Source organism: Myodes glareolus, chromosome 2 (assembly GCF_982192425.1).
Source record: "Myodes glareolus chromosome 2, mMyoGla1.1, whole genome shotgun sequence".
NCBI classification, from domain to species: domain Eukaryota; kingdom Metazoa; phylum Chordata; class Mammalia; order Rodentia; family Cricetidae; genus Myodes; species Myodes glareolus.
The window spans coordinates 136,580,602-136,594,143 of record NC_142027.1 but is presented as its reverse complement, the minus strand read 5'-3'; the positions used below and the strand labels follow the sequence as shown (position 1 = coordinate 136,594,143).

At 54.6% G+C, this 13,542-nt stretch overlaps 2 protein-coding genes across 5 annotated transcripts in view; one reads left to right on the top strand and one right to left on the bottom strand.

Moving 5' to 3' along the window:
- Tesc (tescalcin) overlaps positions 1-3,186 on the top strand; it is a 30,915-nt gene extending 27,729 nt beyond the window's left edge. For all 4 annotated transcript variants that reach the window (XM_085681301.2, XM_085681295.2, XM_048422688.3 and 1 more), the window contains 2 exons: positions 837-884; positions 2,926-3,186. In XM_085681301.2, coding sequence (XP_085537427.1) covers positions 837-884; positions 2,926-3,003 — 126 coding nt within the window. In that variant the 3' untranslated portion in view covers positions 3,004-3,186. The remainder of the gene's footprint in view (positions 1-836; positions 885-2,925) is intronic.
- Positions 3,187-7,707: 4,521 nt separating this feature from the next.
- The window catches only part of Fbxw8 (F-box and WD repeat domain containing 8), a 99,371-nt gene continuing 93,536 nt past the window's right edge, over positions 7,708-13,542 (bottom strand). The window contains exons 9-11 of the mRNA XM_085681279.2: positions 11,235-11,408; positions 9,622-9,732; positions 7,708-9,376 (exon numbers count right to left, since the gene is read on the bottom strand). Of these exons, the coding sequence (XP_085537405.1) occupies positions 9,232-9,376; positions 9,622-9,732; positions 11,235-11,408 (430 nt within the window). The 3' untranslated portion in view covers positions 7,708-9,231. The remainder of the gene's footprint in view (positions 9,377-9,621; positions 9,733-11,234; positions 11,409-13,542) is intronic.

Genomic DNA, 13,542 nt, shown 5'->3' with positions numbered 1-13,542 from the left:
TTCTTCTTGGCTGAGTGTACATCTTAGTCTTTCTATGCCGAGAAGAGCTAACCACTGGTAGCCACGAAGGGCCGAGCCCTGCTGAAGGACTCTGGGGCAATGTGGGGAAGCCTGAGGACCCAGTAGGGACCTGTGGGGGGTCTACAGTGGTGTCCGCTGTCACAAGGGGATGCTGGGTGTTTTGGAGACTTGTTCAGTAGTTCAGGGGGCAAGGGTCAATACTCTCTTAGGGTTTGTTTCAGAAAACATCATAAAAAACAACAAACAAACAAACAAAAAAGTTTTCCACTGGCCTGGGCAAAGCCCTGCTACCATCCCTTCTGTCCCTACAGTAGGAGGGACACAGCTGGAGACTTGCTTTCTCAAGCATGCCAGGTCCCTGGTTGAAGCCACATTCTGTTCCCTGTATCCTGGTTATCACGGTGACTCATTGGTATGAAGGTGGCCACAGAGGGCCTTCTATTCCCTTCTCCTTCCCCCAGTGGGCTGTGAATGTAGATTAGCCCAGAATAGTTCTGTTATCAGTATAGGGAGCTGAGACAGGACCCAGGCTGGCAGGGCGTGACTTGGTGGCTGGACATTTAGGGACAGGGGGAGGTGGACTGTATTGAGAAAGAGGGCCCATGCCTAGGAGTCCACTGTTTCCCCACCTGGCACTCCTGGGAGACCCCAGTGGGATGAAGTCCCTATCACTTTTGGGGTTCCAGAAGAATGACCTTGGCTGGGAACACATGACTCCCCTTTCTAACTCTACCTCTGTGCTCTGGGTGTCTGGAGGAGGCGACCTGTCTCAGCAGAACCCTGGCCACTCACTCCCTGTACAATTTTGTCCTCAGGAACCAGACCAGGTGTATGAGGGGATCACCTTTGAGGACTTTCTGAAGGTGGGTGCCGGGGGAAAGACAGGTGGGCCTGGGGATGGGGGTTCCAGGACATCATGAGGACCTTGTGAAGTGGCAGCTGTCAGCAGATCCCAGGTGCCCAACAGGGCTGTTCTCTAGGAAGGCCGTGGAAACCACGTTAACTGATTCTCTTGGCTTTGTGGAGAGAGGGGGTGTTTCTGTGTGGCCCGTGATCTCGGGTAGATCAGAGAAGTGAACTTCTCTCCCTCGGGACACTGGTGGCCCTTCCCAGAACAGCAGGGATTCTGGAGGATTCTGGAAACTTCCTGCACCTGGATGAACACAGCATTCTGTAAGCAGACTGGTGCAGACAACATGTTGCTGAGTCCTGCCTCCCTAGTGCATCCTGATAGGAGTTTTAAGGGGCCACCCACTCACCTGTCCTCCCTCTTGGGGTGGCATCTGCACTCATCTTGTGGACAGCCTTCCCTGTCACAAACACACTCTGGGGCTGGGAGTTAAGACTGGCTGCTGTGATGACCAAGTTAGAAGCAGGAAGCAGAAAATGCTAAAGTCATCTCTCCAAGGCCTTCAGGGCATGGAGGTGGGCCAGGAGGTCGGGACACAGGAGGACCTATGAACCCAGCCAACTCCACCAAGGCCTGTGCACGGAGGGAACCTGGAGCCTCTAGGGTTTGGATCACAGAGTCAGGGTCGACCACTGCCTGCCCCTCTGAGGGAGGTCTGCTGCAGGCCCTCTGTCCCACAGGCAGGCAGTGTAAGCCCTGTCTCTCAGGGAAGGAGGCAGAGGTCAGCAGCTACCCACACTCAAGACTGGACAGGGTATGTGGTGGGGGAGGCCAAGAGCTGCTAGAGGTGGATCTGTTCATCCGGGTACACAATGCAGAATTCCAGGGGCAGAAGGAATATTGAGGAAGAGGGTGCAGTTGCTTGGAGTGTGGCTAGGCGGCACACCAGTGCAATCTTAGCTCCTGGGAGGCAGAGGCAGGGGCATCTGGAGTTCAAAGTCAGCCCGGGCTGGAGTTAAGAGTCTCAGTGTGACAAGCCAACCCGTGCTTTCTCCATGGCTCTTCAGAAAATAGCTCCCCTTCTCTGTCCCTTCTGTGCCCCCTCCCAGAACTTAGCTGCATTCCTCATGCAGTCTGGGATCGTTCTCAGCACACCTCAAACTCCCAGCAATTGGGGATGCTCAGTGTGAAGTGGAACACTATTTCCATGTCCCCGCAGGACCAGTGCAGGGGACAGGGGGCACTGGGAAGCCTAGCTTCAAGGCTTACCTCACCCTGGGAAGTCCACAGGGGCATCTCTATAGATGCTGAGTGACAGCTGAGCAGCGTGGCGCTCCGACCCCACAGGGGGACCTGTCACCTGCCTGTAGGGTTCCTCCATCCATGTTCTCACCCTGACTTCCCACTTGTGCCCTCCTCAATGCCAAGGAACCGGGAGAGGGTGACCTTGGAAGGAACAAGGCTTTGCCCTGTAGGCCAGTGGCCTTGGGACTGAATGCCCAGGCCCTAACAGTGTTAATCTGCAGACTGCTCGACCGGAACACAAGTGGGAAGCAGGCAGACCCCTTCTCCCACAGAGCTGTGGTGAAACTGGCGGCTTACTTAGTGATGGCTGTCCAATGGAGTGTGCGGTGTAACCACCCCTAATAGTGTGTGCAAGGCTAGCCCAGTCTGAGTCTGGAAAGTGAGGGGCGTGGTGGGCAATCCTGGAATGGCACTGAGGAAAAGGAGGTTTGGAACTGGCATGGAACTGAGCCTCTTGGGATGTGTGGGTGAGATCAAAGAGCCCACCCAGCGAGGAACTTGGATTCAGGACTTCATTCTAGCTCGCCATGGTGACCATCTCAGCAAGAACCTGAAGGTCAGAGCCAGAGTAACTGGAAGAGAGAGATGGGAGTTGTTCCTTGCTTAGCTCATAGCCTCGGAACCCATCCTGCTTCTCATTGGCAAAGCGACTCAGTCGGTGGCAGAGGAAGGCGGGTGGGAGAGCTGAGGACCAGACTGGTGTCAGGCACTGGTCTGGACGCCCCCTGATGCCACTCCCTCCATTCCAGATCTGGCAGGGGATCGACATCGAGACCAAGATGCACATCCGCTTCCTCAACATGGAGACCATCGCCCTCTGCCACTGACCATGCAAGGGATGGGTGGTTGGAAGCTGGGCGTGGCCGCAGGCAGCCCTTTGCTCAGCCCTTTGCCTAAGCTGCTCTAACAGTCAGTGCCCCTTCACTTATCCTTCCGTGGGGTGTGGTGTCTGGGACTCTGCTGTTTTTATCTCCAATGATGTCAATAAAGGTTTCTTAATGAGCCTGGCATCCCTGTTTGCCCCTCGCGTGTCTTAAAGGAATCTGATCCTTCGTGACATGAGACTGATTCTAAGGAGCAGTCAGAGATTGGTGAGGAAGGACCAACGGACGTTCTGTCTGCTGGTCCTTGTGCACCATCTGTTTCTCCTTGAAGGATCGGGTATCCACCTGCAGTCTTCACCCGGGGGAAGCCTGGAAAAGCCTGTCTGTGTGGGCAGGCTTCCAGAAGACCTGGAATGCAGGTAACGGGGCTTTCTCAGCACCACCATGGCTGGCGGCTGCTGCCAGCTCCTGATGGTCAACAGCTGCGGCCGGGACTGCCACAGTTCCTCCTGACACCGTGGACCCAGCTGTGAGCCCAGGGCTGCTAGAGCCGAAGTGTGTCCAGTGCTGAGACCACCTGTGAGTGGGCTGTCCTCACATGGTGAGGAACAGAGTCCTCTCATGGCTGGCTGGTGTTTGCTCTCCAGGTCTGCCTGTTTCAGGATGCTTTGTTCCCTCTGTTGACACTGGGAGGTGCCTTTCTAAACTCTGGGAGACTGGCACCAGCTGCTGTTGGCATGCTTAGTTAGGTTTCTTGTTCACAGCCCAACTGTGAGCATGCTTGGTCTCACTTGTGTAGCCCCAGGCCCTAAGGGCCACAGAGGGCATCTGTGGTAAATCTGCACTCTGTCCCCCACCTGTTTCCTTTCCACTTCCTTGTCACATGTAGGTGGACGTGGCTGTGTGTGTGTGTGCATGTGAGTGTGTGCATGCATGAGAATGCATGCTGGCACAAGGGGGGCTCAGATCCTTTGGAGCTGGAGTTAGAGGTGCTGGGAGGGCACCTGGCTTATTACATGGGTGCCAAGATCCAAACTGTGATTCTCATGATGGCACAAGTGTTCTTAACCACCGAGCCGTCTCACGAGACCCCATGTGATGTGTGAGCCTGGGCTTATGTGTGGAGGTCAGAGGACACCATGTTGAGGTGGGGTCTCTTCCAATCTATCTGCTGCAGGCCAGATGAATCACAGGTTTCCGGGCAGCTTTTCTGTCTCTGCCTCCCACTTCACATGAGCGCTGGGATTACAGATGTCGGCCACCACATTCAACTTGAACTTCTTCTCAGTTCTACATCCAGCTTTATTTTTTAACATGGGTTCCGGGGATCGAACCCAAGCTATCAGGTTCTTGCAGCAAATGCTTTCCCTCCTGCTGGCCTGTCACATGCATCTTAGTTCTGTTGGTTTAGTAAAATAAAGGTGTCTGTCGTTACTAGTACAACTATCCTGCTGCTGCCCAGGGGACAGTGACTCATGCCTGAGGGAACCCCAGCAGCCTCCTCTCTGCCTGTGGGTGCTTGTCGTGCTGGTGGCAGGCTGTGTCTCCATGGTGATGTGCCAGCTCCAGTAGCTTCTATGGGTCCATGCTGCTGTCCCCGTGTCTGCGGAGGTTCTAAGTGGTGGGCTAGTCTTCTCATCAACAAGTGTTCTCCTATTTCACAGATACAAAGGGGGCAAGGCAACTCGGTGACACAAAAGGGAGCCCCAAGCTACTGCTGAGGATGAGGTTCAAATTAGCATTTCGTGTTTAAAAACAAAAATGTGCTGTGATCAATTAACGGGGTGTGCAGAGACTGCTCAGAGGAATGTGTTAGGATCGCTGTTGTGTGTGGGAGATGGGGCTGGTTGTTACTGTGTCGTACCTCAGAGGTGACGGGTGAGGAGCTGGGGGATCTGCGGGTGCTCTGAACTGACTGGCAGGCAGGACTGGCCTGATCATACTGGGCCTGTGACTGGTGCTGGGTCACAGGACGACCCGTCACCACCAGGGCTGCTCTTCTGAATGCAGGCCTCGCCTGGCCACGACCTGACAAAGCAGCAGGCAGGAACAGACAGAGGGGCTCCTGTCTCCCTGCTCAGAGCCAGTGAGAACCCTACAAAGGTGCCCTCCCCACTCCATCCCCCAACTCAGGGGCTTCCTGGCTTCTGTAGGGCCTGCAGGCTTGGTGGGCAGCCATCACCTTGGCATCTCATGGCCCGGGTTTCCCGAGACTCCCAATTTGTCTCAGTTGTGTCCTTCTCAACAAAGGCAGCTCATGCATGTAGAATGTTTTCATAAATAATGGATCGCCGTCCCTCAGCCCACACCGGGAGTTCTAGTCGGGAAGATGCTGCTGTGATGGACGCGCATCAAACGTGCTTGTGCGTGCTACCCGCTGACGGCCTGCTGATGTCTTTGGAGCCCTGGGCACGGCTAATGCAAACAGCTAATTAAAATGAGACTGACTCACTGGGAGCACGGTCCTCCAGGCACACGGGCAGCGTGCTCATTCGCTCACAATCGCCAGGACCAGGCTCAGCTGGGCCCCATTCCCACTGCAGAACTCACCTGGGGCACTACCGTTCTCTTCCCAGCATGCTCTGCGGTAGGTGGGCAGCAGAAGGACGATGAGCTGGCATGAACCTGCTCCCACGGAGTGCAGACTGATCCTTTAGTGCCCCGTGGGGGTTCTGCCCGTGGAGCAACAAGAGCTGAAGGCCACTGCCCTGGGCACAGCCCGGCCATGTGGTCTGCGTGGGCTGCAGGTAAGGGAGGAAGCGGGTGGATTGTTACCTGCAGGACTGCTGGGATACCCAGCCCCAGTGCAGCCAGGCCTCCCACCCCTGTGGGAACATGAGCCAGATGAGGTGCCCCACCAGCAGTGTGAAGCAGGTACGTACTGAGATCTTTTTGGGGACAGGTGAGTGTGTGCAATCTGTCAAGCACACTAGTGATCATCAGAAACTGTGGCAACCAACCAAGTGGAAGCGGAAGTCAGATGTCTGAGGGTGCTGGTGAGCAGGGGCTGTGAGGCCCACGGGCTGTGCATGGAGCTGAGTCCTCAGGTGGAAGCGGAAGTCAGATGTCTGAGGGTGCCGGTGAGCAGGGGCTGTGAGGCCCACGGGCTGTGGGTGGAGCTGGATCCTCAGCTGGGCAGAGGTCTGGTGGGCTCTTTATATTCTACAGCGGTCAGGCGAGAACTAGCCCTGTGTTGTTGCCCTGCTACCAACTTTTGTTTCTAGAATCAGGGCTTCAAACTTAAAACCCTCCCGTCTCAGCCTCCTGGGAGTAGGACAAGTGGAAGTCACCGTGCACCACTTATAAAAAGTTTTGTTGTTGCTTTGGTTTTTGTTTGGTGGTTTGTGAAACAAATGCTTATTCTGGTCGCCTTCCCAGTATGCTCTGTGATGCAAACGTCATAGAAATAGCTTTATGGATACCTGCAGCCTTGTGACGTGTAAATTATGGGAAAGGGACAGAGAGACCAGAGGAACCTGCAGTTCTGACCCCTTGGGGAAGCAGGTTCTTCGACACTTGAACAAAACCACTGGGTTCTGGTTCACGTGCCTGTGTGCTGTGCTGATGGAGAGGGTAGACCCTTGGTCTGACTCTGGGTTCCGTCCCCACCCGCCTGCAGTTGACCAGGCTAAGTTCTGCTGAGCTGGAAGCGGCCCAAGTGAGTGGATGGAGAGGCAGAAATGCAAGTCCCCTTGAGGGTTTGGCAAACCCCTGCCATAAAGGCTGTCCTTGCATGCCATGACCTTGAGGAGCTGGTGTTGGAACCAGGCCACTCTCCCTGGCACCTCTGCCTCTGCCACAGCTGGATAAACGCCAGCAGGGCTTAGCGTAGGAACAATCACAGGAGGGCTCAGAATTCCGGCTAGGGCAGGATGGCAACCCAGTGACGGCAAGCCAGCAAGGGGCAGACTTGTCCTCCCAGGAAAATGGTGGCACTTTAAGGGCCCTGCAGTGGGTAGTGAGGCTGTGGGGTGGGTGTCCTGGGAAGAGCAGCTGTGACAGCAAGGCTCAGCTGGGCACGGGGGCTGGAGTCCCTTTCCAGGGTGAAGCTCCCTCATGCACAGCCGGAGGCAACATCAGAGGCTGAGCACAGGCCAGTGCCCAGGGGGAAGTCTGCTACCACACACAGGCCTGCTGCAGCAGCCAGGTAACCATCTGTGCCATCTGCTGCTTCAAGCAAGAGCTCATGAGGAGCGGTGTCCCTGTCTGAGCCACTATCTTGGGGCAGTTATCAACTGAAAGCCCCTTCACTAGGGGAGGTGGTTCTCAACTGCAAGCAAACGGCCTGTGGTATGGCCATGTGCATTTAACTAGTGGACTGGGGCATGCCACGCCCTCGTGGAAGGGCTGTGAGCTTACAGTGGTGACTCAGCGCTTTGTCCCGGGGTTGCTGGCTTTCCAGTTCAGGAAGAATGGAAACCCTACTGCTGGGGAAGGTTGGTAATTCTGTTGCTCAGCTGAAACCCACACAGTCCCCGAGACATCATTTCATGGAAACTGCTGTCTGGGCTTCTGTAGAAGCAGGGCTGCTCATGGCCTCCATGGACAGTCAGCCCAGTCAAAGAAAACACACTCTCCCCAGACCTCTGTGCTGTCGTGGTGCCCCCCCCCCAGCTGTGGGTCATAAATGGTGGTGGAAGACTTCAAGGGCGGCCAGGGGTCAGCACCTGGTACTCTCCAGGAGCAGCAAAGAAGGCCACGACTGAGTCCAGAACCTTTACCCAGAACCTTTAATAACAGCAGACATGGCGCATAAGGCAAACGGCGAGCTACAGGGACGCGTCTTGGTGTCTCCTGGCTTCTGAGCAGACGCTTAGCAGCAACCCCAGAAGCCGGTGGGGAGATCTCTGATATGTCTGCTGGGGTGGGAGGAGTCTCCCAGGAGGCTAGCTGAGAGTAGGGACCCACCAGAGCTGCTGTGAGGAGCCACCCCCAGCTGCTGGCAGTGCATGTGCCGTCTGCACTCCAGTGGCCTCTGCAGCAGCTCTCCAAGGGCCTCCTGGTCCTTCCTGGTCGCGTGGTGCTGACAAGTTTCTCCAGTGCTCGGGCTGTAGAGAAGGCCTAGCAAGACCGGGCCAGCAGGGGGCGCCCGCCCAGCAAGAGCTAGAGAGCTGCTGCTTGCTGGCCCTCTGATGTGTGCTTCAAAGTCCTCCCTGGGATGGGGGCTGCAAGGAGGCTCAGCTTCAGCTAGACAGTGGATGTCTGAGGCCTGACTGTCTTGAGCTGGGAAACCTTCATGCCACAAAAGCACATATTGGTTGGAGGTGTGTCTCAGGGGAGCACACAAAACCACATATTGGTTGGAGGTGTGTCTCAGTGGGAGCTCACTTGCCCAGCAGGCATCTGAGGACCCAGGTTTCATCCGCACTGGGAAACAAGACCAAGAACCATGAGTACCTCAGGGCTGGTCTCAGTATTATTCTGGCTAGAGGTGGGTCAGCCCCCCCCCTTTTGTTTTCAACTGCCTTGGTCTCCAGAGCACAAAGCTTCCCCCACCCCAATGGCTTTTTGCCGTCTACAGACCCAGTGTGGCCTGTCCTGGCCCACCTCTCTACCATGCTGCTTTTGGCTAGTATCTGCTGGGATAGGACTCTGCCTGGTCTCTGTACAGGCATGCTGGTGCCTGGTCCACGGGGATTCTGAAGAGCTATGCACACAAATGCTTTTCCTGACTGACTCTCCTGGCCACTGTGGATCTACCTGAACATTCTGCAGGCAGAGCGGGTGAGCTGTGGGTGCTGAGGGAAGAGGTACCACGCCAGTCAGGCTCAGGAACTGAGCTCCTCAACCCCATCCTCACCAGGGAAGGATGGATGTACCGAAGAGAGCAGCGGGTGAAATGGAGCAGTCCTCACAGGTAAGGGTCTGTAATGGGCTGTGAGAACCACAGAGGAGGGCTGGACTGGGTGGGGTCAGGAGACCACTCTGAGCGCTCGCCAACACGTGAGGCTCTGGATCCCACCCTCAGCACTGCACACAGACCAGAGAGGTGAGACCCTGCCCCTAGAGTGTGGAGCAGCTCCTGTCACAGGCTGAGGTGGAGGAGCTGCTCCTGGAAAGCTAACTTGGAGTTGTCAGCATATGCTCATGTCCCCAGGTGTAAGGAGAACAGCAGACGCTGTGTGGCCATGGCCACCCGGTAGAGCACTGCCCCCAACTCCCACTGTGTGTGGAGCTTCCTCAACTCTAGCTTCTGTAAACTGCCCTCCCACTTCTCCGGGATGTGCTGGCCTAAACACTGTCATAGGGGAAAGACAGCGCTAGGTCATAGCTGTACCCAGCCATGGTGTCACAAGGAGAGCGGCAGACAGGAAGACAGCTCTGAAAGGCCAGTTGGTCCACTGCAAACTCATAGGCATGGATCAGGCCACGATGTCTAGAGGAAGCAGAGATGAACACCAGTCAGCAAGGCTGCTGTGGCACAGGCGTGCCGTCTAGGCTAGCCCTCCATTGTGACGGTATTTGTGCAGAGCCCACACTATCAGATACGCAGACGCCACAACTGAGGTGAGCAGGGAGCCCCAAGAGACAATGTTTAAGAAGAGGCATCTGAGGGGCCCAGCACAGAAGACTTGCCTGTCTGTGTGCCAATTCTCAGGATGTGCCCAGACCCTCACTGACCTCCTGTGACAGGCGAAGTTGTCCATATCGGAGTTCCGCACCACCTTCTCATAGGGCACATTGGCAGTGATCAGGCTGTGGCTATTGAAGGAGACGTGGCGCACAGGGTGCCTGGAGCCATGGGGAAGAACACTGTAAGGCTGGAGAGCCTGCCCTGGCTGTCTATCCTGGAACTTTCTAGGCAAACTTTCCATTATGACGTAGCAGACATGAGCCAAGCCTTTGTCTGGCACCATTTTGCATATACCTGCACCCTTTACATATTTCAGCCAATTTCACACCAAGCTGATGTGTTTGGGATATGAGGATGTTCAATTTGAGCCAAACCTGCAACATGGCAGATGTTGATGTAGCCAACAGAAGTGATGGCTACAACTGATAGCTACACTGTGATTCAGGAGACAACAGAGTGTAGTCTCCTGGAAATGGGTGCTTGTCCTCAGAGGTTTCAAACCAGGTGAGGTGAGGTGGCTCTGCACCTCTGCAGAAAGGAGTCCCATGTCACCCCAACTGGGGCTGACTGAGGCCACCGGGGAGCAGGCCTTCTGGCTGGAGGGTGACAGGAGAGTGATAAAGGAAGGGCTCGGCAGGGAAGGCAGGTGAGGGGGTCAGACAAGCAGCCAGATTGAGCTGGGTGCTGACCAGGACTCCTGCAAGAGAAGGCCTCACTTCCCTGGGTCTCCCTCGAGTGCTGGAAAGATATGCTGGGCGTGGGCATCCTGAAAGGGTCACTGCAGAAGCCCAGGAAGGACAGTGCTGTCCTGGAGGTGCAGAGAACCAGCTCTCTACTGGTTTTCCTGAAATTGGGGCAAATGTGTGTGGGAGTTTGAGCTACCCTTTGGCGCCACCTGGTGGCAGTATGGCGCATCACCATGGATGTTAGGGAAGGGTGCGTTAAGAGCAGTGTGATACGGCTGGGGTCTGATAAAAGCTGTTGGCCAGAGAATTCACCAACCTGTAAATCAAAAAAAAAAAAAAAAAAAAAAAAAAGGCAAAGGCAGAGCCACCTTGCCGTTGTGTCTGGGCGGGAGAGATACATGCTATGCTCTTCCGTGGTGCATTTTCACAGCACCACATTCTCTTTACAGAGGAGCTGAAGCTCAGCTACACAGGACTGGGGCATGTGACCGGTGGGAGTTCCAGGTTGCTTCTAAATTCAAAACTGAGGCAGGCCCACAGGAACAATTTACCAGGAGGCACCAGTCAGAGTCTCCCCTGCTCAAGGCTGCATGAGCTGCCTTAAGTGGCGCTACTTAAGTTGCATACTATGTGCCCAACTTCATAGTGAGAGAAGGGGCAAACCACACATCTGGACACCCAGTCTGGCACACGGGGACACATGAACCCATCCGCCTTCACACTGGAAATTATTTTCACCAAGCTGGCTTCCTCAGGAACCTACAGTAACCACATAGCTGTGGAAAGGTTCATTCTAAGAAACTAGGACGCTCAGCAAGGCCGCGTGTTACTCAGGGTGATATTAATAGGGAAGAGAGAGGAGCTGAAGTCTCAGGACTGGGCTTTCTAGGTCTCTCCTGCAAAGATGCTTTCAGGAAGGCGGCAGCGTGGGCACAGGTGGCCTGGGGACGCCCACACACTGCAGGCCAGCTTACCTGGAGTGAACCTCCCACAGCTTCTGGTTCATGCGGTAATCCCACACGGACACCAGCCCCTCCTCGCCCCCGCTGACAATCTTCCAGTCGTCCATCTGGACTGCAGACACCCCCAGCTGATGGGCAGACAGTGACAGGGCGATTTTATCACTGCGGAGGTCATGGAGCCTGACTCTGGAAGATGCAAGAGGGGCACCAGGAGGAGAGGGTTAGTGGGGAAGCCTGCAGCCCCCGCCTGCTTCAGCTGTGTGGTCCCTGGGTCCACATGGGACAGTCACAGGTCCAACCTGATGCATGTGCAGAGGACGAAGGTGGCTATTGCAGTTCTGTGCCAGAAAAGTTGATTTCGGGACAAATTTTATCAAAGCCATAGGGGCCTAACTTCCTTTTAACAGACAGCACGTTTTATGGATTTCAAAATCTGCTTCCCTGGTCTCTATAATCTCCCCAGCTTTTCTGTTTGAGTTGGTTTTTTTTTTTTTATCTGCAAAATTGAAAATTTAGATGAAGTGACTTTGTGACTTTCTAGGAAAGAACAGATTAAGTGATAAAGAGCAACGGCTAGCCAGGTGTGTAAGGGGCAGCTGCCCACAAGGGCTCTGAAATCCAGGCAGACAACAGAGCACCTCTGCAGCAACAGAACCACAGGAAGCCCCTGCAGACTAGCTGAGCTACCACGTACTGCACACAGAAGAAAGCCACAGTCAGCTGTACGAGGGCTGAAGCAAGCCCCTGCTCTAACAGGAAGAAACCTGCAGTCAGCTGCACGAGGGCTGAAGCAAGCCCCTGCTCTAACAGGAAGAAACCTGCAGTCAGCTGCACAAGGGCTGAAGCAAGCCCCTGCTCTAACAGGAAGAAACCTGCAGTCAGCTGCACGAGGGCTGAAGCAAGCCCCTGCTCTAACAGGAAGCCTCCAGACAGCCAGGCTCGATAGCACCGTCCCTGCCCATTGCTAAAATGGTGAATGACACCAGGAGAAACAGCAGTTTATCCATATCAATATGCCCAACTCAACATTAAAAATTATGTTTGTGTGTGTGCACCACATGTGTGCAGTGCCTGCAGAACAGAGGAGGCCATGAGATCCTACTTGTCATATGGGTGCTGGGAATTAGACTTGGGTCCGCTGGAAGAACAGTCTGTGCAGTCCACTGCTGAGTCACCTCTCCAGCCCCAACAGCTACATTCTGAATAGACGACCACTAATTGTTAAAACACAGTCAAGGAGTTGGAGAGATTGTTCTGCAGTGAAAGCAGGGATTGCTGGTGGACAGGACCTGAGTCTGTTGTCTGCCCGACATACCTGTAACTCCAGCTGCTGGGGCCCCAGTGCCCTCTTCTGACCTCTGGGCACGATAAGATCTTAAATGGACTTCAGTTTTATGAAAACAGTTAATGTCAATATGCTGTGTTTTCTCAACTCAGAGCTGAGTTACATATAATACCAGCTACCTGAGAGGCTGAGGCAGGAGGATTACAAGTTTCAGGCCACCTTCAACAGCTAAGTGATATTCTGTGTCAAATAAAAGTGTGTCTGGAATGTAGCTTGGTGGACGAGCTCTTGCCTGACCCGCGGAGGAAGGACTAACAGAGTCTGAGGCTGGTCTGCGCTGGGCAGCAAGACCTTGTTTCAAAAACATAAAAGAGGAGTGGGAGGGGCTCCTAAACATAACACCCACAGGCCGCCCTGAAAAGATCATACCAGATCTTCAGATGATAAACAGGAGTCTACAGCAGAGGCTCCTTCCTCACCGGTTCCTCCAAGTTCACAGTGAGAGGAAAGGAAAGGCAAGGGCATCTCTTGAACATACTGTGTCCAAGTCCACTGGTCGTAAGAAGTAAAAACGGATGCTACCCTATATCACCTCTCTTCAGCAAAAACAGAGCCTGTTACACACCTCACACGTTGGTCCTGACGGTGAGACCCAGGGCTGGTGCACACACAAACTCCTCTGCAGGGACTGAGCTCGAGTCCCCCAGGGTGAGGGCTAGGCAGGACTGGCTTAGAAGGCATTCCCACTTGGGTGTTTCCAAAGTAGACACATTCGGCCGCCATGGCTTTCCACCTTGATAGACCATATTTTCAAACCCTGAACTCAAAATAAACTCTTAAGCTGTTTCTGTCACAAACATGAGAAAACATGATGAACGCCGTAAGGACACTCGGGCTCCTGTGGACTCGCCCCGTGTGCTGATCAACACAGCCCAGGGACAGGCTTTGGTTTCAGACAGCTCGGGCAGCCTCCCCCTACACTACAACAAAAAGAACACCCTTTACTGCTCTGCTAGCTCGGGAGCCGCCTCTCCA